The sequence below is a fragment of the Lampetra fluviatilis genome, chromosome 32 (genome assembly GCF_964198595.1).
Source record: "Lampetra fluviatilis chromosome 32, kcLamFluv1.1, whole genome shotgun sequence".
Lineage (NCBI taxonomy): Eukaryota > Metazoa > Chordata > Hyperoartia > Petromyzontiformes > Petromyzontidae > Lampetra > Lampetra fluviatilis.
This window is the reverse complement of record NC_136306.1, coordinates 4470338-4496694: the sequence shown is the minus strand read 5'-3', so window position 1 is coordinate 4496694 and position 26357 is coordinate 4470338. Positions and strand designations below refer to the sequence as shown.

General features: G+C 48.2%; 1 protein-coding gene across 1 annotated transcript in view; it reads left to right on the top strand.

Annotated features, from left to right (window-relative positions):
• Positions 1-26357, top strand: part of NUP210 (nucleoporin 210) — a 41998-nt gene that overhangs the window by 1677 nt on the left and 13964 nt on the right. The window contains exons 2-27 of the mRNA XM_078871337.1: positions 2804-2949; positions 3528-3659; positions 6246-6342; positions 6603-6753; positions 7558-7690; positions 8062-8205; positions 9134-9202; positions 10529-10635; positions 11457-11597; positions 13308-13445; positions 14221-14376; positions 15277-15475; positions 16793-16938; positions 17488-17709; positions 18317-18490; positions 18982-19183; positions 19771-19877; positions 20439-20543; positions 20982-21083; positions 22728-22856; positions 23194-23321; positions 23800-23935; positions 24117-24179; positions 24441-24620; positions 25311-25391; positions 25716-25847. Coding sequence (XP_078727463.1) covers positions 2804-2949; positions 3528-3659; positions 6246-6342; positions 6603-6753; positions 7558-7690; positions 8062-8205; positions 9134-9202; positions 10529-10635; positions 11457-11597; positions 13308-13445; positions 14221-14376; positions 15277-15475; positions 16793-16938; positions 17488-17709; positions 18317-18490; positions 18982-19183; positions 19771-19877; positions 20439-20543; positions 20982-21083; positions 22728-22856; positions 23194-23321; positions 23800-23935; positions 24117-24179; positions 24441-24620; positions 25311-25391; positions 25716-25847 — 3520 coding nt within the window. The remainder of the gene's footprint in view (positions 1-2803; positions 2950-3527; positions 3660-6245; positions 6343-6602; positions 6754-7557; positions 7691-8061; positions 8206-9133; positions 9203-10528; positions 10636-11456; positions 11598-13307; positions 13446-14220; positions 14377-15276; positions 15476-16792; positions 16939-17487; positions 17710-18316; positions 18491-18981; positions 19184-19770; positions 19878-20438; positions 20544-20981; positions 21084-22727; positions 22857-23193; positions 23322-23799; positions 23936-24116; positions 24180-24440; positions 24621-25310; positions 25392-25715; positions 25848-26357) is intronic.

Genomic DNA, 26357 nt, shown 5'->3' with positions numbered 1-26357 from the left:
GTTAATTTATTAGGTCTAGCCCTTTGAGCCATTCGGCTCTTGAATCGGGTGCAACCGCAACAAAGAAAAAACATGAACAAGAAAACATCTTAATGTGACTATATGCAAACAGAAAATCCAAGGAAAGACAGCAAAATATTGCAGAAAAAGCACCGTACACCAACGCTGTGTGCAAAAAATCCCAGTGGGATGCAAGTCAAACAACAACAATAACCACAAGACAACTTAGATTAAGGCCATCAGTCTAACTCCGTACCACAACAAACAACATGGCCAAACCAAAAAAATGCCTGTGTGTTTAGTTTGTCGTCCTTCCCCTGCACCTCCGATTAGATTAGTACGGTTGGTTACGTACGTCACGAAAGGTCAACATACATATATCAATTGCACAATAGACCCGACCTGCTGAGTTCGATAGCCAGCCAGGGATAAAATCGGTGCCGTTTTGATAGCTAAACCAGTCTTGGTCCCCTTCACCAGTGTGGTGAAGTATGGTCAAGCAACTTACATGACAGGGCTTGAGGGGAGACCTTAATCTATCAGTGGCTTGAGACAGAGGACTCTACAGTATAATTATACAATTGTGCATTCTGCAATGACTTGCAATGTAACTCGAGTACACACAATGACAGTACGCTTTAAATAAATGATTAAGCCACTACTACCTATCCAGATGCCCCAAGATAAACGGTTCTTCTCAACGCTGTACTAATCAGTGAGTGCAGGAGTTACGGCTCGCAGCTGCAGGCGGGGAACTGTGGTCGTGTCAGGAGTGCGTTGAGTGACAGGAACAGCCTGCTACGTGCCGGAGTCTGTCCCAAGAATTGAGACAGATGCTTAGGAAATTGACGACGTTCCTTGCACCTACAGTCGATTGTCTGGGGTTATGGGTGGGAGTGTTAGCCAGAAACACGGATAACGCAAAACGTTTATACATTAGGGCTGTAAAGAGGTCTATTTCGTTTCTTATGTAGACTGGGGATGAAGATATGTTGTAAAATGGATTGTCTTTGTGTTTGTAACTAATAATGTACCTGCCAACATGCTGTGGCCACTGAGTCGCTGACACCCAACGAGTGAGAAGCAGTTTTTGTACTCATCTCATTCAAGCGTGGTTAATCCCCAAACAAGGTAATCCGCCCTCGGAAAATTGAGAGTTTAACTGTAATTGGCACCAGTAGCAGTGTAGAAGAAGCCGCAGCTGGGTTTAGTTTAGAAATATAAATACGGCCCTTTGCAATAACACAAGCGTAGAGGGTAATATAATTAACTTATATGTTACACATGTGCTCACTTGGCAGAGAATCAAGCATGAACTCCACGGTGCAATATGATTCCCTAGACTGGTAACTAAATTAAATTGAAGCTGGCACTATGGATTATATATGTGGGGTTATGGGGGAAGAATAGTGCAGCTGATTAGCAGGCATCCGTGTCAGAACTGTAACAGATGCGGTGATGGCCACTGGGGGTGTGCCGCTTTCAATCGGACCTGTGATTAGTTATTACAATAACAGCAACAATCTTCGGTGAAACCATAATTTCATTGTGATTGAAATCCATTACGAATGACACCATTGTAATTTATCCTAGGTCTGATTATAGTGCACGACAAAGGCTCAATTTCACTCGTGGGGGTTTAAGTTTAACGGTAGCAATATGGCCGTTAACAGTTCATTCAGCTCGCGTGCATGGCGGGGCTGAAAAATTACACCTGGTTTGGCCACGCGTGTTGGTGGGAGGCGTGTCACAGGAAGTTGCCCACTGCTCAGTCTTGGCTGTGGCAGGGAAGGGCCTTTATCAGTAGCAAAAGCAATGGCTGAGTAATAGGGAAGGGAAACTTTGCATTTATTTGCGGTTTATGAGCTGACCCATTTCTGTTTCACGGAGTCTGTCTCACAGCAGGGTGTGGCCAGAAGGCATGTATGTATGTTGAACGTCTTTCACTCCGTACGTAGCGGAGGTGCGGTTCGGTGAGCACAACGGAGAGCTGCCTTGACACCTTACAGCCCGTGTACAGCCACTGCTGGATGAAAGCCTAATCAGACCTAATCGGTCACGGGGGTTTCTTACCATATTCTAGATTTGAAGCTTTCGTGACTGCAAGGATTCATACTCTTAGGTTTTTTTCGGTAAAGTCACGTAGGTAAAATAAATATAATAAATAATATAAATGTTTACCTACGTGACTTTACCGAAAAAACCTAAGAGTGTTTCTTACCATACTTCACCACGTTAGTCAGTGCGGCTTGATGATGGGACCAGTTCAGATGTCAGCACTGATATCAGCCTTGGCCAAAAATTAAACTCAGGTCGCCAAATTTATGGTGAAGTGCACGAACCACTGCTTTATTGCTCCACCACTGTAATATAACACATTTCTGACTTATACTGTACAATTACAAGACCACCTCACCCCCCCCAAGTCAGCTGGCGACCTACACAATAATTCTTGAGTGTTGCTACAGTCACCTGGATTTTATCACAGGAATCGTTTTCATTTTAATACAGCATGACATATGATTGATATCTTCACAATGGTGTATCTTTTTCAGAAAAGAACGTCAGCCACCTAAAAATGTTATTGTTGCCACAATCATAGATGGCCACCATCAAAAATGGTAGCCATCTTGGAAAAATGGTAGCCGTTTATGATTTTTAGGTGGCTAACGATGTTTTCTTATAAAATGACCCTATGAGAATTTAGTTCTCGAATTACCATTTGTGCGATTTATTCATGTTATCTACTCCACTCGTATGTGCCTGAGGCATTCTTGACGTCTGCTATTTTGCCGCCCTCCAGGCAGTCGTCCCGGCCTGAGGTTGCGAGCGTGGAGGCCGTGTACAGCACCGACGATGCAGGGCAGCGGTGCTCCAGCCGCGCCGTGGTGTCGGCCCGCGCCGCCCAGCACACCCGCCTCACCACCATCGTCATTGCCGAAGACACAGGTGGGCAGCCAGACACACCTTTCACCTGCTCCCACCTGGTTATTGCTTTCACGGATAGTGGATGGGTCACAAGATTCGAGCAATCTGCCCCGGTCAAACTTTGCTCAATTCGAGGTCACTCAATCTCCGCTACAATCTCCGTTGTCTGGAATCCCTTCACCCTGACCATTTACTTGGTCAAGACACATCTTCTACTCAAGCCCAGGCTATAGACCAGGGGTGAGGAACCTTTTCACTGCAAGAGGCCTCAAAATGAATCCCCTCTAGTATCTTATTAATGTGCCTAAGATGTTTCCAGTGACAGATACATATTTTTTGTCCTTTTTTATGTGTAAGGCATGATGGGAAGCTCAATCCTATAGTCAAAATGATCCCTCTTGTGCCGTTTGGAAATCACATTTTGCGTATAGAATGAGTTTCTCATTTGTTGCTAGACTGCACATACATTTTCTGTCTTATGAGTTTCCATTCATTCACGGAAGTGGTAGGATATTTTTTGGTTTGTTTTTGCTCGGTACTGCGAAACGTGCGACGTGATAATTTACCTTACGTGCGCCCGCCACTCTTCCCCCCTGTAGTGTCGGGCCAAGTTCTACGGTGCGATGTGATCGTCGACACTATCCAGCGCATCCAGATCGTTTCGACAACGAGAGAACTCTACCTCGACGACTCTCCACTGGAACTGACCATCCAGGCCGGCGACCGCGAGGGTGAGAGTACCCTGCTGTTTGACAAATGCCACAGGGCAACCGGAATTTGATTCTTGGCCATCGCTAACACAGGTGGCAAGTCATGTCTGAACCCGTCCTGGTGCAACTGCCTTGCGAACACACACTGACCAGCCTGGTGAAGTATGGTCAAACCACCAGAACTGACTCAGAATGGAGAGGCCTTCATTCAATAGTGGACTGATAAAGTAATTGTATTATTAATCATGATTTATAAACACACATTTAGAGTATTTGGCTGCAATACATTTCCACATGATAGCTGTTGAGCCTTCATTTGTGACCCACTTCTGAAAAAGAGCTATATAACTCAATGGGCCTTACCTGGTAAAATACAAATAGTTGAGATTAATGTACATTGCAATATCATACATTTGGACCTTTTGAAGTGTTCAAATGTAATCACAACTCAAGATCCTGTACACATTAGGGATACATGTGAAGTATTGGAAATGACGGCAGGAAACTCCTTGACGGGTAACACACTTCTTTTATTAAATCTTCACTTATCTCGATACAACGTGTAGTCTCTATTCTTCCGCGTACGGTCACCAGACACCGGTACAACTCGTAACCTCTTCTCTTCTTATAACACACCGTACTGAACTCGTGTAGACTCCAAGCCTCTAGCTACACACGCCTCACTTGACTCGTGTAGACTCGCCTCGTGTAGACTCTTCTCGTGTAGACTCTATGCCTCTGGCTACACACACATCACTCGTCTCGGGTAGACTCTTCTTGTGTAGACTCGTCTCGTGTAGACCCTACGCCTCTGGCTACACCCATATCACTCGTCTCGTGTAGACCAGGGGTCGGCAACCTGCGGCTCCGGAGCCGCATGCGGCTCTTTACGGGCTGCTTCTTGACGATATGTACGTATGTACAGTATGTACATAAATGCATTGCGGCTCTTGAAATACTGAATTTTGTACCGAATTGGAAAGAAATGGCTCTTCTTGTTATTTTGGTTGCCGACCCCTGGTGTAGACTCTAGGCCCCGGCTACACACTCGGCATGCTGACACTGCATGCTCACACTACCCCCGCCTCTGGGTTACACCTAGTCCTCGCAGGACAGCGGGACTAGGTACCGCAGGGCCCTGGCTCTTCTTCCCGTCTTCAGTCTTCGCTGGTTACACTCTCCCCGTGCGCCTGTGCGCATCCCCTTATATAGTCGTTCCTCCCGGGAGACGGAGCGGATGCGGACCTCGATGCGAGCATCGCTTGTTAGTGAACCAATCACAACGCGTTATCTGTACGATCCTTTTTCCCCAACGCGTGTTTCCACTCACCAACCAATCACGCCGCGCTGCCACTCGATCACTCCCCCCCCAGCACGTCACCGGCACCCAGCCAATCAACACCACACAACCCACGATCCCGCGCTGACCCCTGATCCCTCACCGTCAGCGCGCGTCACCACCCACACATCCAATCACAACGCGCTGGCACCTGATCGCTACCCCAGCGCGTATCACCACTACACATGTGTAGGGGTGATACGTGCTGGCAGTAGGGATCGTGGGGCAGCGCGTGGTGATTGGTTGTGTAGTGGTGACGCGCGCTGACAGTGATGGATCGTGTGGCAGCGCGTGGTGATTGGTTGTGTGCGCTGACACAAGCTGGGAAAAGGGATCGTGTGGCAGCGCGTGGTGATTGGTCGACTAGGGTGGGTGCTCACATCGCGGTCCGCATAGGCTCCGTCTCCTTGGGAGCGGAGGACTATAAAAGGCGGTGCGCGCGGGCGCTCGGGGAGTTGGTGACCAGTAAAGACGGAAGACGGAGGAGGAAGAGATAGGGCCCTGAGACACCTAGTCCCGCTGTCCTTGTAAGGACCGGGACCCTGTGTGGCTCAGAGGCGGGACCTTGGGACCCGGGGCTGGACGTCCGTGTGAGGGCCGGGCCGCGGGACCCAGTGGTCGTGACCCATACCCAAGCTGGGGTGGGTCTGTAGGTTCCCCTGGATGCTACGGGGCTGGAATGCCCGTGTGTGTGTAGCCGGGTGGAACGTGTAGCGTAAGCTGTAGTAACCACACGTGTCGGGTGGATCGTGTAGCGTGAGCTGTAGTGACCACACGTGTTATTGTGGCAAGACAAGTGTTAATAAAGTGTGCTACCCGTCAAGTGGTCTCCCGCCGTAATTTACAATATTACACATGTACATTTATCACTTTTTTTTCGACTCACTGCTGGTCAGTGCAAGTTCATGAAGATGATATTATAGAAGTACAGTGTAACAGTGTACATTATTTTTCTGCACCGCCCACTGTTGCCCACTAGGCAGCCCTGCAGCAGCCCTGCAGTAGCCCAACGCCAGCCGAATCGTGCTTAGTGGTCACCCATCCAAGCATTATCTAAGCTTAAAGCTGCTTAGCTTCCGAGATCTTCCAAGATCGAGTGCATTCTGAGTGACTTGGTAATAGGCCTTTTGGAGCAATTCGATATAACCTTAATGTTGTTTGTTTTGTAAAATGTTTGCACAAGCAAGGCTTTTCCTTGCTGCTGTAAGGTGACAATGTGACATCACGTTCAAATCACTTTTCCACCTTCCTGAATTCCACCTTTACAGGAAACACGTTCACCACCCTTGCTGGGCTGCAGTTTGATTGGACGACCATCAAGGATGAGGAGGTGCTGTCCACTGCCGATGGACACAACGCCTTGCGGTGAGGGACAACAACAGATGCATGAACAGTTGTGAATTTACACATCAACCGTTTTTCACGTGTAAATATTAAGTAGAAAGCACTTGCTAAAATGGTCAATGGTGAATGGAGACATCATCTGATTGGAATACAAATTACAATAACTTTAGAACGGAAATGTAGCGTAGGGGCTTGCTAAATTATGATATTCTTTGATGTGTGCTTGTGTTTTACTAACCAGTGCATTTCCGTCATGTTTGTACGATGCTGTGCTCATGCAGATTTCTCCGGTTCTCCGAGGCGGCGTACCGGCCACCGGCCTACATCCTGGAGATGGAGAGGAAAGGCCGGCAGGGCGACCGCATGCTCGTGTCTGGCCTCAAGACGGGCAGCGCCCGCGTCAAGACCAAAATACGAGAGCCCCTGTACAAGGTGGGAAACACGAGTGTGCGAATATACAGAGACGAAGATCCCTTGGCCATTTAGACTGTTGTGGAGCAATTGCCACGAGTACCTATTAAGGCAAGCACTGCACGTGAATGTGTGCTGTATCCAGCACCATGCATGACCACCTTTGTCTTCCTATGTCACTGATGTTGTCGACAGCTGGGAGCAACTACAGGTCGCTGGGTTTTGGTACATTTCTCGCTCTGTGGGTTACATAGTGTCTGGTTTGGTTGTCATGTGACAAACGTCTCAGTAGCAGGGCAAATGAGAAGTCACCTCCCAGAGGCAGTTCTTTAGAATGGGGTAGTGCACTGATATTTGAGTGCCACTTATCTATCCAGACAATACCACGGAGTCAAGACTTTTAATGCATGCAACCTCATTTGCTGTTGTTTTTTTACATGGTTACTGAGCAAAGGGCCAACATGTCAAGCTGCCAGTAACAAACGGCACTGTCAAAGTTGTATTAGATAAGAGTTAACATGTTTCTTGAGCAAGGTTATAACAGCTTTGTAAAAAAGAGGCTATGTGAGGCAATGTTAAGGTTCAGGAGTGCTTCTTCATTGAGTGTTTGAGCCAGCTGGCTAGGATTGGGCAAGGACATAGTCCACTTTTCACCCAGGCAATCGGAGAGCACATACTTAGATATTTCTTATCTAAGTGCGTGGGAGGAAGCAGAAAGAGATGTTGTTTAGTTAGAATATGCAAAATATATGTATATATATATGAAATGGTTAAACTTTGACCTCAAAGGAACTGCTTGCCTGTAATGTTTGGCGGCACTTGCAGGCCGTGGAGGCGACCGAGGTGCGCCTCCTCATTCTGGAGAGCATCCTGCTGAGCCCCTCGCACGACGTGTACCTCCTCGTGAACACGCACATTCACTACCACGTGCTCAAGGTCAAGCAGGGCCGTCTCATTGGTAAAACTACCCCCTCCACAGGAGTAACAATATACACAACAGTCGATTTCCATACAGAAAAATGAGCGATTGCAACCGTTGGTGTCGGTCCTACCATCGTACCTTATTGAGATTTCTTTAATGGTGTACAAAAAGTAAGTGGCACCTTTGTTGCTCTATAATAATGCCTTGTCATGTGTCACGTGACACGACTGTGCTGCGTGTATTATGTGCGCACAGCTTTTCCCTTGTGTACTCCTATCTGCCTCGCTGCAGTCTAATGCGCGCATCGCCTCCATGCGGAGCAGCAACTGTGGTGCATTTTCCAAACGGTTGAAGGTGTGTAATTTTCTTTGCACGCGTGTATATTTTGTTCTGTTTGCCTGGTGCAGACATCCCGATGCCGTCGGAGCAGTATGAGCTGCAGCTGCAGGGCCTGGTGACGAAGGATGGGCCTGTGGCCCGGCTGGATGCGCAGACCTCCATCCTGGTGGCCCAGAATCTGGGGCAGACAAGCCTCCTCCTTGTGCACAAAAGCATCCTCACCCTTTGCCGCGTGTAATGAGACGCCTTTATTAGCGTGTCTGTGACTAATTTCCTCTTAGGACGATTACCAACAGTCCACAAATTATCATCCTCCCGCATACAGCACTCATTAAAGATTGAATTGGCCAATTATCCCAATGCAGATGAAGGACGTTATCATCATCATCTGCCTTGACTTATCCACTGCTACATGAAGACCCCCCAAAACCTGTCACCATCTCGCATGGCCCTGCAATATAACAAGCCACCTAGCCTCTGTATGTTAGCTGTTTTCATTGCGTCTTTTCTGGAATGGACATAGCCTGGAGCACTTTTTCTTTGGCTGACATTACATTATTCTTCTCAACCAATCGTCATCCCTTCTAGCGATTTGTCCTGCCCAAACCCACTTTTCTTAACAATCCCAATGATCTATATGACCATCATACGTTTGTTCGTGTATATTTAGAAAAAGTTGTTCTATAGATTAATTCGAGCTATATTCAGATGGTGCTATTGGTTTAATGTTGCCATGAGACAAGGAAATTAAATTTCACAACTTGCAGAGATGAACCAATGTGGTTGGCAGCAGAGGGCAGGGCAGAATAATCCCTTATTCTGTACTTCCATTCCCCCACGTTTATGCTCCCCGCCTTAACCAGTCCGCTCTGACCAGTATTGTGAAGTGTGGTCAAATGAACTTCACGTTCTGGACAGCATGAGGAGGCCCTTATCCACCTGTGGCTTTGACAAGAGGTCTGTGTGAGAATCTTTTTTGACAGGGTTTTGTTGACTCGTCATGTGGTTTGCCAGCTCCAGTGTGTCTGGCATTGGCAATAGGCGGTGCGTACGATTTTCACCACGTATTTTCTGGGCTATCGGCTGTGATTTGCATACGTCGTATGCTGTACCTGGGACTCCTTGACTCGCCGGAATCAGACATTCGCATGCAGGGCGTCTCGCGTCTCCCCAACTCCACCGTCTACGTGATCGAGGCCGCCTTCCTCGGTGAGCGCCATACCTACAACCGCCGCACCCATAGGTTCCCTTCAGATTGTGTCATAGGAAGGGGGAAACCTTAACAGCGCATTGCTCCTATACCTACGATAATTGCCCAGGAATGTGTCCTTAACGCCCGTGATGTCACTCCACATTGACCAGCCCCCCTCGTTAATATTCATGAGCAGGTGACATCCTCCAAATGGACACCCCCCCCCACCCCTCATTAATAATCATGAGCGGGTTACATCACTCAATATGGAGTACTTCCCCCCCCCCCCCCACTAATAATTATGTGCAAGTGATGTCACTCCACATGGACCCCCCCCCTCATTAATAATCATGAGCAGGTGACGTCACTTCACATCGAACAGCCCCCCTCATTAATAATCCCCCCCCTCCTCGGCGTCAACTTACAACCATCACTACAAAGGCAGAACCCTCACGTCACGCGATCTCCGTAACGCTGTTGAGACATCAAAGTAAAAAGGACGTCGTGATGAACAAGGGATTATAACCTTAAAATGAAATAGGTCTGTGTCACCGCGCCCTTACAAATTGCACACGCATTAATGCAATGAATATCACGTCGCGTTCTGCTTTTCACTTGCAAGTTTCAGATTTACTGCAATACACCCGTCCTTGGACGCACTAAAGGCTAGTTATGTATATTATATAACTTGGGTGTTTGTCTTTGGCTGTCCAACATTAGCTTCAGCCTTCGTTAATGTTGAAAAAAACCTCACAAAGTACCATTGTGATATCTCTGCAATGACATTTTCTGAGTTTCTTCCTTATCAAGACATTATTTCTACCTGATTGACAGTCCTTATTCGTTGACATATACCGCAGTGGTGTCACGAGAGAAAGCTGTGACAGCGCACCTGATAGTCATGTTTGTTTATCGCTTATAGAGCTGGAAGATTTGCATCATCCTTGTACACAAAAACCATGTATATATATCCAACATGAGAAACATTTGTTTTTGTGGGTTTACGTGTTCCATTAATGGGAGCAGTGAGGGAGAACGTGTGTATGTGTGTGCGTTGGGTTGTATGGGGAGTTGTAGCGTGCTGCGTTACAAACTCGGCGACCCCAGTGATGATTTTCTGCACTAGGTCATGGACCTCCCCTAGGTCGACTCGGCCTCAAATGAGTACCTGGTGCTATGTGTAAAAATCGCCACTGGAAAGACAAAGGCGGCCGGGTGTGGTGTTGGCCACCCACCCCCTTGTGTGCCGTGCCGGCCTTCGTAGGTGCACAGCACTTTCCTCAACGGTCTGTTGAGGCTATAAAGGGGGATCTTTGTTTTTTGGGTTGTGTATGTGGCGGCAGGTTTTCTGATCGAGCCGGGAGAGCACTGGGTGTTGGAAGTGGGGCGTGAGTATTGGATCAGGGTGGAAGTGTTCGACAAGAATGGCAACCGTATTCACCTAACTGACGTAAGTGGCAGATGCACATCACGCACATTGCTCTGCGGACCTGCTGTCTTTCAATACAATACCCAATTTCCATTTATCTAGTGAAAAGTCTATGCGAGATTATGGGTTTCTGTATAAGTCTATGGGTCTCTGTTTGTCTTGGTGTGTGTCTCGCTCAGTGTGTCTTTGTGTGTGACTGTCTCTGCATGTGTGTCTGCCTATGCTGTTCTTGTGTCTGTTTTATCATTCATTCTTACCTGATGATGGTTGCTTGTGTTGCAACCGAAACGTCGTATTCTATTATTATTTGATTTGATTTTCTACGTGACTTTACCGAAAGAACCAGAGTAATATAATGCAATGTTGATTTATTTAGTGTCTTAATTGCAACCACATCTTTAAGATGATCTGCAGAGACATTGGGCATAGTTATTTGTTTTATTTGATTTTATTTCTACCTACGTGACTTTACCGAAAGAACCAAAGAGTATGGATTCCTGCAGTCACGAAAGCTTCAAATCAAGATTGGGCATAGTCTTTTTTTTGTGGGAGAATGGGGTCTGTCATTGCCAGAGGAAAAAAGGAAGGTCTTGAGACTGGACTTGGGTAGAGAGCCAATATGGATGGCTGGGTGCTGGGAGTTCCAGACTCTGGGTACAGCAGAGGAGGATGAGTAACCTTCCACTGAGTGAAGGTTTACTGGGGGCTTCCTTTTTACATGTCCATAATATTGCAGCCTTTGTCTCTTGGAACCTTAGAGATTTTTATTGACCACACTCAGAGCGAGCGCAATGTGATATTTTCACTCCATTCTGCTTCTCGGATTGACTTGACGTGTACAGAATGTGCGCATCGAGACAACTTTCCCGAAGAAATTCTTCAACGTCCTGGAGTCGAACCTGAATGGGTCGCAGCATCGCGTGCAGGCCCTGCACCGGGGACAGACTGAGGTCAAGGCCATTCTCGCCCACGTCCTGGCTCCGGTGAGTGTGTGTGTGCGCACCGCGTGCGCAGCTGCTTGTAAAACAATTGCAATTACCTGTACCACTTGTCTGCTTTCCCAGCACAGACCCACACTTAGCAAACACACCATATAAGGCAATAAACGGTGCACTTTTTTAGGACTACGAACTGCTCATTAAGCTTTTATTGGCATCCGAAAAAAAGTTGCATAGCACACCGTTGACACATTTGTACAGATATTGTCATCATTACTGTCATGATAATTTTACATGTTGATATATTGACAGGTAAATTAACTTAATTGATAACCAGGGGTGCATTTAATGGGCAGAGCGCCTCAAAGCGCTCCACAGTGCTTGTGGATTGAACTACCTGTTCGCAGCCCAGAATGTATCGTAACGTAACAGTATGAGAAGCTACCTTGCTGAGCGTTAGGTGGGGATGTCAAAATCCAGCCAGTCGCAGGCACCGTACCTTCCTGTGAACTCTCGGTTCGTGGGCATGACACGTGCGTTTATTGGCTGACCGGGTGACATAACCCCACCATTGTGAGGCTCTCAGCGTCCTAATGCACCATTCTTTTGGAGCTAAATTCGACCTCGTAGTGCCACGGTAGAGCGCTTTTCCCATTGATCGCACTCCAGGTATTAGCCCGTTGAGACCAGAAGTCTCCTTTAAAAGGAGGACCTGGATTTTAGTACAGCAAAGAGAAAATTCCATTTTTAAACTCAATGCTGCGAAACACCATTCAATTTTTTGCACGAAAGAATATGTATATAAAAGCTTGATCATTATTAAATGCTTGAAATATAACATTGTTCAATTAAAAAAACAAACGTTAACTGTTATCTATTGCAACTTCGATAATAGTGTTTGGGCCTTTCGGCCTGTGCTGAGCAACTGTGTTTAAATTTAGAAATGTCTGTACATTCAACAAAAAGTTTCTGAAACATTTGAATTCAGAGTTGTAAGATACATTAAACTTTAACTGCCACCCATCCGGCTCGGCTAGTTTCACTGAGTTTTTTTGCCAAGAGTCTACATCAAGGAAGTCAGTCACTCAACCGCTCATTCACAATAATTAATTGAAATTGATTCTGAAGCTCACAATACAGACAAGTCTTTTTGATTTGTATAGGTTGTATGACCCCCTGCAGTGGCTGTTGATTCGCAGTGTTGAAAGTTAAAATGTATTCTTCAATTGAATCATAACTCCAGGTGTTATTGCTCCATACTTGGGAGGGTGAGACCTTTGTCCCCTCCTCCAACGATTGATGATTTGGACCCATGTATGGTTTTTCTCCAAAGTCGGGCACTCTAGACTTGACTTGTCGCCCTGTCCAGTTCGCGTTGTATGGTATTTTCAACCTTTTTATGCTAAAATGCAACTCAAATAAGCTGGACAACACTGAATTAAGTACATAAGAAATTTGAACAATTGGATGATACTGGGAGTATTAAATGCAAAGTTCTTGAGAAATGTTATGGAGAGATTTTAAATGGAACGCCATTATCTCCAACGTCTTAGAATAAGGACATGGCATGTGGAGAGAGAGAGAGCAGCTCACATTGTTCAGCATTTTTAGAACCACTATTTACGAATAATTATTCTTCATAAAATAAAATTATGATGAAATTAGGATGATTGTGTACACGTGACCTGCACTGAGAAATAACTGCTTCTTCACCTTTGCGGCTGTGGAACTGCGTTGTCATCTTGTGCCCTGCAGAATGGAAAATCGCTGGCTCTGCCGCAGACAATCTCAAACCAGCAGGAGGTGGAGATTTTTGACCCTATCGTTCTGCAGCCGCCCCTTCTCATCTACCCGTGGCAGCCCAGCCGCGTGCATTACCACTACACGCTCAAGGTACCTGGGAGCGGTGGGTAGGAAGGGTAGGGGGAAGTTTAGTGTTCATAATCACACGTGGTTCAGCTCTTTTCAGTAGTGGAACTCAAATTGATCGAAAGAAGAGGTGAACAATAGCTTATCAGACCTATGCCTGTTACCCTTTTGTACGTCTGGGTTTTACAGGGTGCTCCAGTTTCCTGGCATTTAAAATACTGAAACAGAATTGGCCAAGCATCCCTGTGCAGGATTCTCTGGAAACAGTTTTGGAACTCAGTGATGCATTACTGGATAAATCAATTATTAAAGACATACTTAGTGGCTCGTTTTGTTTAAAACTAATCTTTGGCTACCGATGCGATGACTTTGTGTCAAAACGGCATGTTCGGCAGGAAACCAAGCTGAGACTACCTCTACAATACAGGAACGCCAACGACTGTACGGCAGTCGATTGCCATTGGTTGATGCTGCCACCAGGTTCTCTCCTAGATAATCTCATGGGTGGAGGAGGAGGCTGAGGGATCGACCACAAGCTTCGTGACTGCATCAGCTTAACCGTTATCGTTGACGTTTGGAGATAGAAAGGGAGCTCACTTGGGGGCTTTGCCAGGATGGGACCCTACGGGTTCACGCCGGAGGGTGGACGATGCCACATGCTGTCTCGGCGTATGCTCCCAAAAACCAACACATGCATGATTGTTGGTGTTACCCCTGGCGGTCTTTCATAATTGAGCCATTGCAATCACCCGTAACCTGGTGGACGGCAACAGTGACAACCTGGCGGTGTGCGTGGCAGGCTGAGGGTGGCAGCGGCAACTTCAGCTGGTCGTCGACTGAGACGGAGGTGGCCACGGTGACGGTGCGGGGGCTGCTGACGACAGCAGATGCGGTGGGGACAAGTGTAATCCGTGCCAGGGATGTGCAGAACCCTCTCCATTTTGGCAGCATGAAGGTGAGGCTCTGGTCTGGTAGTCCAACAAAGATTCATATTTACTCGGCATGCCACAACTTATCGATTCAGCTATGAAAATAGTCAGGATAGCCTGGTGATGGTAGCACACAACTATGACCGTCGTGGTACCATACCCTGACTTTCCAGGAGAAGGCAGTACAGCAAATGTGGACTCCACCTGCTTTATCTGTATGGGATAGATTGTTGCCCCCTTGCATGTGTGGGTTTTCTCTGTGTGATCCGGTGTCCTCCCAAATGTAAACACTCATTAATTGGCCATTAACACCTTAATATATAGAGGACTGCAGAGCTTGTGGGGAAAATTGGTGCCGGCTGACCACTTGGCTGTCTTTCCTGTGTCCAACCCGCGTCGAAGTCGCCCTCTGTCTCTCTTCGAGAGTGAGCATATACTGTGCGCCAGAGGTGGGACAAAGTCATTGTTATGCAAGTCCAAGTCGAGTCGCAAGTCATCAAATTCATGACTCGAGTCTGACTCGAGTCCAAGTCACATGACTCGAGTCCACATCTCATAGGTGGGACAAAGTCATTGTTATGCAAGTCCAAGTCGAGTCGCAAGTCATCAAATTCATGACTCGAGTCTGACTCGAGTCCAAGTCACATGACTCGAGTCCACATCTCATAGGTGGGACAAAGTCATTGTTATGCAAGTCCAAGTCGAGTCGCAAGTCATCAAATCCATGACTCGAGTCTGACTCGAGTCCAAGTCACATGACTCGAGTCCACACCTCTGCTGTGCGCATCACAAGTTGAAATTAGTTCCGTTATGCATTCATCAAATTGTGCATTTGAGAGCCTTATTTACAATGTATGTAAAGTGTAACCATTCTATCAACGAAGAGTTAGGTGACTCACAGGTATATATCTGTGGCACTCTGCAAGGTGCGCATGCTGGAGGTGGTCCACTTGGCGTTTGGGCGCTCGAAGCTGGAGGCGCGCGTGGGCGCGGTTCTAGAGCTGCCGGTACGCGCCAGCGGCTTGGTGGACCCGGCCACACGCCAGACCATGATGTTCTCCGACTGCTCGCAGATGCACTTCATCACCGACCTCGCCAACACGGCCGTATTTCAGGTCCTCGAGGGTAAGCGCCTGCTACCAGCTTCCATGCATGCCGACACGTGTGGGGAACAGGGCCTGGGCGCGACACAGGGTAAACAATTGTCTCTAGACACACGCGAGAGCCCATTAATACACAGTGTACAGTGGAACCTCGGTATACGTCGTTAATTCGTTCCAGAAGGTAGGACTTATACCGAAAATGACGTATACCAAACGAATTTTTCCCATAAGAAATAAAGGGAAAAGAAATAATCCGTTCCAGAGGAAAATAAATTATATTTTATATGGCATATTATACATTAATGGGGTTGTATAAAATAATTTAGACGCTAATTACTAAAATGCATACAGAAGCCACGTGACCGCGCTGCTGCCAGCTGCGCTGGTCACGTGGCGTGCCTCAACCCCGCACGTCGCACGTGCCTCGACTCGGGGCTCCACCTTCCTTGGGGGCAGCCCCCCACGCCCCCCGCCCCTCTCCCCCACGCCCCCCGCCCCTCTCCCCCACGCCCCCCGCCCCTCTCCCCCACGCCCCCCGCCCCTCTCCCCCACGCCCCCCGCCCCTCTCCCCCATGGCCCCCGCCCCTCTCCTCACGCCACCCCGCCCCTTTCGCTTTGTTTCAGTCGTGAACGGGGTATACGCGCGCGTACTGTATGCGGTGACTCATCCCGACCCATATAAGTTCAAGCAAGACATCGTATCCCAAGACATTTTTTTCTCTCGAAAAAACACGACGTATACCAAATTCGACGTATTCCAAAGCGGTCGTATACCGAGGTTCCACTGTATCTCTGTTTTGTAATTTGGCCTTAATTTTATTGCGACTGAGCTATTGGCAGCGTGACATGAGACGAGAGGTGTCCACTTGAATATCTCACAAAGCAGTGCAACGCTACGTGTTGCAGAATAGCCAACGCAAACGGATATCACTTGAGCTACCTCCTATGATCACTTCAAGTGACCACTCGTCTACATATGAGAGTAGTGTTTGTTGCATGCCAATAAAAGCAATAATATAACTGTCAGAGCTGGAATTTATCTGAATTAAGTAAAAAAACTAAATTTTAGTGATGTTTTTTTTTTGTGATTGGGCAAAGCTCACTCCACTTGTTGAGAAGCCTGTTTACTCACAGGCAGCCACCTGGATTTGAGTCGGCTCGGCGATCTGATCTCTGAACCACCTCGTCATCTCGACACACTTTGTATCTTGCTGCATTACAGCTTCTGAGATCTGACGGGATTGGGTGCATTCCGGGTGATTTGGTCTTGGTGCCTTCGGTCACGTTCATCCTCCAAAGTTGTTGGCTGAGCACACGTCTACTCGTTTCCCCTTCCCAGGAAACCTGCCTCCGGGTAATGGCTCTTGCATGACAGTGCGTGTGCGTGCCCTCTCGGCTGGACACACGACCATCAGCATCTCCTACACGCACGGCACCACTCATCTCCACGACTCCATCACCATCGCCGCTTACTTGCCGCTGAAGGTGAGCTGCCCCCTTCCAATTGACAATCGCCAACTTGACTGATGCCCGTTTTGAGGTGTAAGCAAATTTTTATGATAATGGTGGGAGAAGTGGTGGCACAATGGTTCATGTACTGCACTACGGACTCGATGACCCGAGTTTGATTTATGGCTGTGGCTGCCATCAATGGCTAGTGATATCAGAATCGGTCCTAGATGCCTTGCACTTCATAAACCCACACTGAACAGCATGGTAAAGTATGGTTAAACATCCCATATAACCGACATGGCATGGGGGAGCCTTTAAACCAGATTGGATTTACAAATATAGATTTGAAGCTTTCGTGACTGCAGGAATCCATACTCTTTGGTTCTTTCTTTATACCTACGTGACTTTACCGAAATAACCAAAGAGTATGGATTTACAAAGTCTGGAATTTATTATTATTTTTCATCATAATAAAATGTCCCTTTTTTTTAGGTATTCATGTCGTAGCCATGATAACCTTAAGATGACCGATATTGCGTAAAACAAAACTTTTTTCCCGGGGCTGTCCCCCTCCTACCCCAGGTGGTGGACCCGATCTCCGTGGCCCTAGTCACTCTGGGGGCCTCCAAGGAGGTGGTGTTTGAGGGCGGGCCCCGGCCCTGGGTGCTGGAGCCATCCAAGTTCTATGCGCGACTGGACGCTCAGAACGAGGACCTTGTCACGAAGCACGCGCTGGGCCACGGCGAGCAGAAGTGGCACCAGCGCCACACCTTCAGAGTGTTGTGCACCGCGCTCGGAGAACAGGTGGGGCTGGTGACGGCAACTGTTGTTGAAGGGCAAATGCACTGCCAAATTGGTGCCAGGCTCATGGTTAATTGGGAATCCTTTGCAAATGCTCTGCTCTAATGAAACATTGTTGTGACAGATATTAAGGTTTTAAAGTTACAGTCAGGCACACTATGATAGAAATTTGCATTCTGATTCCAATTTAATATATTCTTAATGTTGGGAAGGGAACATTTTACTTACCAAGTGCCAAATTGGACTTTCAGATGCCTTTTTGCGGGCGATACATTAACATACGCCTTAACGTGAAAATAATGTGCGTTTTGGCCGAGTATAGATAGGCTCCTGTGTAATGACAGAATTGACACTGAAATTAGAAACACAGCACTGCTAGGTCGAAAATATTGTGGCTGTAGGTCGTAGTGTAGCTTCATCTTTACAGGATAATACCGTTCGTCTTTTGGAAATAAAGCAGCGGGCCCACGTGCTGCAAGTTCTCCACCCCTGCTTACATTCACCCCTAGTCAATTACACTGCTTCACTCAAACTCAACTCTGACTGCAGACGATCATCGTTTACCAAGTTACCCCCTCCCTGTGTGCCCCCTGACGCTCGCCGCATGCAGGCACTCACGCTGACGGTGGGGAACCACGAGAGTGCATCTAACCCGCTGCCCGCGGAGGAGTGGACGCACACGCGCTTTGTGTGCGCGCGCCCCGCTTCACTCAGCCTGACGCCCGTTTACTTGCCCACGTCCACAGGCCGTCCATGCCCACTCACCCAGCAGAAGCGGCAGCTGGTGAGTTCTTCCTTCCTGTGTATGATTGTTGTTGTTTTGCATCACAGTCTGGAGCAGTCATCTTCCAGCCATCTGCACTGTTGACTTCCTTCCGGCTGTTCAAATCCAGGTTCAAGAGCTTCCTCTATCTGTCTGCCTAAGGCTGACTGCTTTTGTCAGTGAAATGATGCACACTGTTTTGTCCACCGTCTTGAGTTGCAATTGCATCTAGACATTATAACAATCCATTAAGTTGCATTTGCTATCACGGTTGTTTGAACTGCAAATAGATGGTAGGAGGCCCTGAGAGGCAGGCCCTAGAAAATGTCGGAGGGTAAGGAATTACAAGGAAACCTGAGAGGAAGATTAGAGGGCCTTAGAAGAAAAGTAGAGAGTGGGGGAAAAATTATTTTGGATGAGTATGGTTACCAGGTCCGCCCTGCTACAGGTGGGAAACAGTAACGGATGATTATAATGATGTTTGCAATTGCTGCCTCCGCCTCCTCCACTAGGTGCCCATGTCCAATCACCGCGACGCGCAGCTGCTGCTGGTGGCGCTGGACCAGCAGGGCGAGCACTTTGACAACTTCAGCTCGCTGGCGGTGGAGTGGTTCTCCTCGGACGAGAACCTTGCCTCCTTTCCCGAGTCCTCCACGTTGCTCCATTTCCATGAGGACCAGCAGCAGCACGGCACTGGCCACGCCCTCGCATACAGTGAGGCCCGCACCACGGGCCGTGGGGCCACCCTTTCTCCCGGCTTTGAGGCCTCTTTGTTGGGCAGCATGGGACGCCCTCTCGATTCCCATGCAGTTGCAATATAGTCATAGTTTAGTCAAGTCTTAGTTTGTATATTTTGTTCCTCTCTTAGTCTAACCGACTAAAGTAGTCGAACGTATAGACCACTGTTAGTTATTAAATGTTGGTGTGAAGGGCGTGCATTCCCCCCCCCCCAGCTAATCGGTGAACTCAGTGCTTCTATAAACATACATAGCCAATTGTGTGTTTGGTATTCCTCAGTGCATTGCAATCTAACAATGTTACTACATGATCTTAGTCTAGGTCTTCTGTCAAACTAGTTATTTTTGTTTCGTCATAGTCACGTTTTGGTAATTGGTGAGTAATCATAGTCATGATGCTGGATGATTATCGTCCACTGTTCCCTTTTTCGATGCAAAAGTCCCTTCTGTATACTTGAGAGCTTGCACACTTTAATCACATCCACACGGGAGAGGGTTTTGGCTTTGACGCGGTGGCAGCAACGAGCTGATGCGAGTGGACGTTCACGAGTCTCGTCTCCACAGGTGTGCAGCGAGTGACTACCCACCGTAAGAAAGGGACCGTCACCATCAAGGTCTCCGCCAGCACGTACTCGGACCACCTCCTGCGGGAGACCCTCGCTCGGAAAGAGGTCGGCTGCTCGCACAGAAAAAATACATGAAACTTACGGCGCCTCCTTTCACAGCTGTTGAATTTAACCGTGCCTTGGAAAACTACATGCGTGGCTCTCGATAGGGGTTGTCTGTGTAGTCTTGTGACTTTGGGGTGTTTATCGCTGGGCACTTAACGACTCATCCATTCACCGATGAACTTCAATTGTTCTGCTCAAGATGCTATGCTTTGCGTTTTTAGGCATTTAGGATTTTTACAAACCCACTTGTAAATGTTACCTTAAAGTTCATGGAATAAGCAAGGCATAACAGACTACTTAAGAGACAGAAAATATTTCTTAACCAGAAACTCATAACAATTATTCAGATTCTGTGGTTTTTGGAGAATATTTACATGCCTACTTGTTTATTAACAATGATATGTATTTAGTGGAGTTTATCAATATCTTCGTCTTTTTTGTACTTATTTATTGTGGTGTGTATCGTTAAGCGCTTTGTGGGCCGTTTGTCCTGAACGTCGCTATATTGCACACACACGTGTGTGACGCGTGTTAACGTAAACGCGCGTGCGCGACCCGCAGGACCTAACACTGCCGATCGTCTCGGCCTCCATCGAGCTGCTCCTCGTGGAGGACGTCAGCATCTCCCCGAACAACCTCACCATCTTCAACCATCCTGAAGCCAAGGTGGAGCCCAGTCTCATGGCACTCCTTGTCTGTAATCTCCTGCCTATAGCTGGGACGATTAGTCAGTTGGTTCACTTGATTACTCGACTCGCGATGAGCCTTTGACACTTCAAGATCAAGATGTCGTCGTGGCCACAGCCGTTAATGCCATCTCATCTCGGCAAAGTTTCTACCCTCTGCCAGTTCCCGCAGCTGCCGTACAGTAAACAAGATCTGCCCTGACAGCATCATACCACCATCTGGTCTTAGGTCTTCCTCTTGGTCGCTGGATATGTAGACACTACTTTAATGCCTGTCTTGGCAATTGACCCTCATGCATCCTGCATGCATGTCCCACCGACACTTTGCTCAGCCTAAAAGTGGACCTAGCCTTGCACAAGCGCTGCGGTGATTTTGGCGAATGGCAGCTGTTGTTGTGTGCGACTTGTCCCCTCTTAGGTGACACTAACGCTGAGCGAAGGTTCGGGGTTCTTTCACGTCAACGCCAGCGGCAACGACGTCATGCAGATAAATCACCAGGATGTCAACAACGCTGTGCAGGTGTGTGTAAGGCTGACCGCTATCAGTTCGCTTTGTGACATTTCACTGTTGTGTGCAAGGACTTTGTTGGTCTCTGTTGCCAGAGACTTTTGCTCAGTGAAGTTTCACCTGGGAATAAATAAATATGCAACACCCACAAACTTTCATAAAAAAATACTTTAAGGTCAGAAGCATAATTACAGTGATGTCACAAAAATACTTTTATGGCGCAATTGACGTCACTACAACATTCAAACCTGTGTCAGAGAGCCCAGGACACACGGAACCTAGGTGGGGGGGGGGTGGCCCGTGCTCCCCAAATGATCCGATCGAAATCCCAAATTTCGATCATTGGGGTTTATTAGTAATATATCGGCATTTTGCGACCTCCACTGCCACTGTGTAGCATATTATTATGTGCCAGGGACTCTGAGTCCATAATTGGCAATAAGTAACGGCAAAGCAGTCATAAGTGACTCACATAGTTGTGCCCCAGTTGCGTACACAGCACGCGACTGCCAATCACACACGGTTGGAATTCGACCCTCGATCGATGGCTGCGCCATCGCCGCACATGCGTCGAATAAAAAGCAAGGGACAAGTCCTTACTTACTAACAACTCCTGTCATTTTTCATTTCTGGAGGGGTTGCCCCCCCCCCCTACCTGAAAATCCTGGCTCCGCCATTGAGTGTGTGTCTTGTGAGATAATATCTATTTGTTATCTGAGTTCATCTTCAACTAAAGGTCAGGGATTGATTGACTACTTCAGTTTGAAAGAATGTCTTAATCTACTGAACTATTAAATCTCTGTTTGCACTGGATACCACATGCCTCCCTGTGTCAAGTCTGGCTCCCATTATCTTCAGAGTCCATATTCTCTTCTCAAGAACTCATGTTCCTCACATTCCAAACTTTCATCGGATCCATCCCTTGCCGCGCGTGTGCACCGCTGCTGTTGATCTCATGCCGGCGCTAAGGCAACGGCGAGCGCTGTTTTCGCTGCTTCTCGGTGTCGCCCATGCCACCACCCCTCACCTTGTCGACTGCAGGTGTGTGATGTGTGCTCAGTGGTGTACCAGAGAGCCCAGGGCGAGCTGGAGGTGAGGGTGTGCGCTGCCCGGCAATGCACGCCACCACGGGGGTTTCCGCTCGGTAGCACCCCTGCTCTCACGCCCGAGTGTTGGGATAGCACCTCTGTTTAACCACACATTTATTGAGACGTCACAGGTGGACGGTGTGGAGTTTTTTTGGGGGGGGGGGATTCCTCCAGCGCACATCTGTATGGTACTGCATTGTGTATCCTTCACCCATCATCCAACCTTATGTGGTGGGGCTGTTGATGAACATATATGATGGGTGAAGCGATGCATACATTCATTTTAGGGAGCCTAAAATGATTAGTTTACCTAAAATAGTTCCTCACGGCTAACGTACCCTGGGCCACTTATCTAACTTCGCCCACACAGTGGTTTCTGTCAATGGATGGTGCTGTCCCCTGCTGGTGCAGGGAGAGGCCAGTGTTTGTTTTTGTGTTGCCCATTCGGCTTTATTCAGACCTTACTCCCTCTCGTTGCCTCCCCCCCCCTCCCAAGCCCTACCCTTTGCTGATGGCCCTCTCTCATCTCACTTTACCCCTCCACATTTTTCCCGTTTGCCGATGCCAGGTGGTGCCCCTACAGCCCGGCACTCTGTCCCTGCTGGTGCTCGACCTGTGCCTGGCTTTGCCGTCGTCCGCCCGTGCCGAGGTCCGAGTCTCCAACATTCAAGAGCTCCTCATCGACGTCCTCGACAAGGTGCCGCCATGATGACCAAGAAGATCTATCGCAGTTGCTCATTACTTGGTGTTAATGTAACATCGACAGATTTATCCATCACTGCAAACATCATAACCATACTAATCGGGTTCTAGAGGGGGAATATTCAAAACCTGACAATACTGGATTTACAATTGTAGCACACTCGGTCACTTGTGTGAATGTAAGGGCCTCTTGTAGTGACAGAAGTGACTGGAGTATGTGTTGATGTGTGAACCCGCCAAAGAAGTCCTACTCGGCCATCAGTAAGGAGGTCCATTGTTATTGTTGCTTCGTGAGCCACTGTCGATGTGTTGCCTTTGCTCGGCACGGGAAGGTGGAGATCGGCAAGGCGGTTCGTGCATACGTGCGGGTCCTGGATCACCAGCGGAAGCCCTTCCTGTCCCAGTTTCTCCGTCACATGGGGCTCAAGCTGACTTCTGCCTCGAACATCCTGAATTTGGAGTGAGCAAAAACACACACACACACGCATGCACAAACGCCCTTTCCTGCTGCAATCTTGTTTGAATCCCACGATTCCACTGTTAAATCTCAATTCCCTTTGATAGGATTGTGCACGCACCCACGCAGGTGTAGAAGCACAAGATTGAAACAAAGACCCTCCTTATAGCCTGAACAGACTGTTCGGGCAAGTCCTGTTAGCGAGCACATATGAAGGCCGGCACAACACATGAGGGGTGGGTGGCCAGCACCACGCTTGACCGCCTTTGTCTCCCCAGTGGTGATGTTTATACACTACACCGGGTGCTTATTTGAGGCTGACTCGACCTAGGGGAGGCCCATGACCGGTTCAGATAATTGTCAATGGTATTGGCCGTGAGCGGGAATCGAACTCGGGTCGCCGGGTCCGTAGTGCAGCGCGCTAACCGCTACACTACTGCTCCCCAAGATTGAGATGTTTTTGCACTGACCTCACCCCCAGACCCTTGCTGGAGGCCCCTGATGACGTGTCGGCGGCGTACCTGGTACATGGGCTGACGGTCGGGCAGACCACGCTCACCGCATCGGCTCGGGATCGCACTGGCCGCAAGATCAACGCCATGCCCAGGGAGATACAGGTAAGGGGCGCTCATTACACCTGTGGTACCTTGTCCCCACTGGTCCGGCACCCGTTTGTCTCTACCTCTAAACGCAGCCTCCGCCCTGCTTCTTTAAGTGCCCTAATAGTGAACCACCCATGCCGACAGTAGTGCGACATTGAGCGTCTTTTAAGTATGTTCTGTGTTTGTGACTGCACAGGTGTTTCCTCCGTTCAAGCTGTCCCCACGCAAGCTGGTGCTGCTGATTGGAGCCAAGATGCAGGTGAGGAGGTTTCGCAGGATACCGCCACAGGGCACAAACTCGACTTTATTCAAGTCAAGGCTTGAGGTTACATTTGGAATTGAAACACTCAGCTCCTGAGAGCAATATTTTTATACTCTATAATATGAAGGCTTTAAATTGAGACTACAGAGTAAATGAGATGGTGGAGCTTCTGACGGCAAGGGTGGTATAATTACACTACCTTCAGTCTCGGGTTGCTGATGAAATTGTGCCACCTTCTCCGCTGCTCGTCTCGTGCAGGTGATGTCAGAGGGTGGACCCCAACCTCAGTCAAACCTGGTGTTCAGACTGGAGAACGGCACAGTGGCGCGCGTTGGCTCGGCAGGCCATGTCACGGCGGTGACCTTGGGCACCACGCGCTTGCTCGGCTCCATCCAGGCCACCGATCCCGACATGCGGAAGGTTGTCGTCTTCTCACAGGTACGCCCCGCTGTGCCGGGACCCAGCCCCGAACGGTGGTGCCTGTGGCCTCGTGTTAAAGTGTCTGCGCCCCATACAAGCGGTGATGGGTGCTCGTTGCCACTGCTGGTCCTGAAGATGTTGGTGACAAGTCGTACGAGGTCATTCTGTCCTTAGCACAACCACCGTTTACTTCCCACAAAGGCACGCTTGTTTTATCGACCCTGGAGGAATGTTGAGTTCAGTTGTGAAATTATTTGAGTCTTTCAAATGTGAGATACCTGCTCTGTCGCAACACCGACATAGCCGAGCCGAGTGTGTGATAATCTCTCTCAATGCATACATTGAACTCGAGCCATAATTAAACATTTACAGTTTTAAGAACCACAGTGGCTGACCATGTTTTGCTACACACCTTCATCAAGTGTACAGCAGTAATTTAACAGTGTCTTGATTTGCATAAACGGTCCTTGTCCGAAGCAATGTGGAATTTTCTCCACGGTCTCAGGATCAGCGACAAGAGATGAGTACCAGCCAATGGTTATTTACACACTTACATTTTACTTGTTGAGAATCCCTTGGCATGCACGTCTTCACAGTTGAGAGCTGCGTTGTTGTTTTTTTACCCCAGGACCGTTTCTCTTTAATCGGAGGGTGGAGTTAAAGAATTAATATGTTCTCCTGTCACCTGGGTACTGTCTTCCACTGCAGGACGCAGTTGACGTGGAGGTGGTTCCCCTGCGCGGTGTGCGCATCCACGTGCCGCTCACTCGCATCATGACCGGCTCACTGGTGAGTGGGCTCCCACTTTAGTCGTGCAGCGTGGGGGCATCATGATACTCTATTTTGCATACCTCGTGTTGAAAAGTGAAGGAGTGTCCTTGTTTATTTCCTCGGCTGGTATACCTCGTGCTGATAAGCGGAGGGGTTTGCTTGGTTGTAATGTTGGGTGCTTCAGCTACTGTTGCTAGCACTACGTGGTTTCTTGAAGCCATTACAACGTATAGCAAATGAAGATGCTTGATTGTTACCCACATGATTAGTTGAATCTAACATTAGGCAGCATTGCATGTTTAAGTTTGGTTGCTTCCTGCGACTGTCCCTCGCCACCCGCAGATGCCGGTGTACGTGACGGGGCTGGGGAGCGGGCAGACCCCCTTCTCGTTCGGCAGCATCCGTCCAGCATTCACCTTCCACTGGAGCGTCAGCAAGCGCGACGTGCTGGAACTACGTGGCCGCCACTCGGAGGTATAAGAGTACGCGAGACTGCGCATACATGGGAGCACACCAGACCGTGTGATCACAAGAGTACACTGGAAATTGTGTACAGAAGAGCAGACGATCATAAGAATAATGATAATAAATATTTAGCCTTGGAATGCACCGCACATTTTTCATTCCACTCGAAGGCTCTTGGGACTGCAGACAAGTAGGAAGACAGCAGCCAGGTGATGAACTGGCACTAACAGTTGCCCAAACTCTGCGGTCCTCTATCAAGATGTTTGTAGCAAATTAATGATGGTTTACACGTGATTGAAACACAATACGTGCTGCCATTGTGAAATTGTTCGCAGAAGACTGAACTGCATTTCAGAGGTCACCAGTTCATTCTCCCGATACGGCAGTTTAAGCAATGGTGTAAGTTTCTTAAATCGCCCTTCCGCCTCTCCACTCAGCAGTGTCAATGGGTTCACCGCAGTTAGTCAATTGGCAAATCGCGTGTGGTGGGGTAAATTGTAGGTACTCCCACTTCTTCAA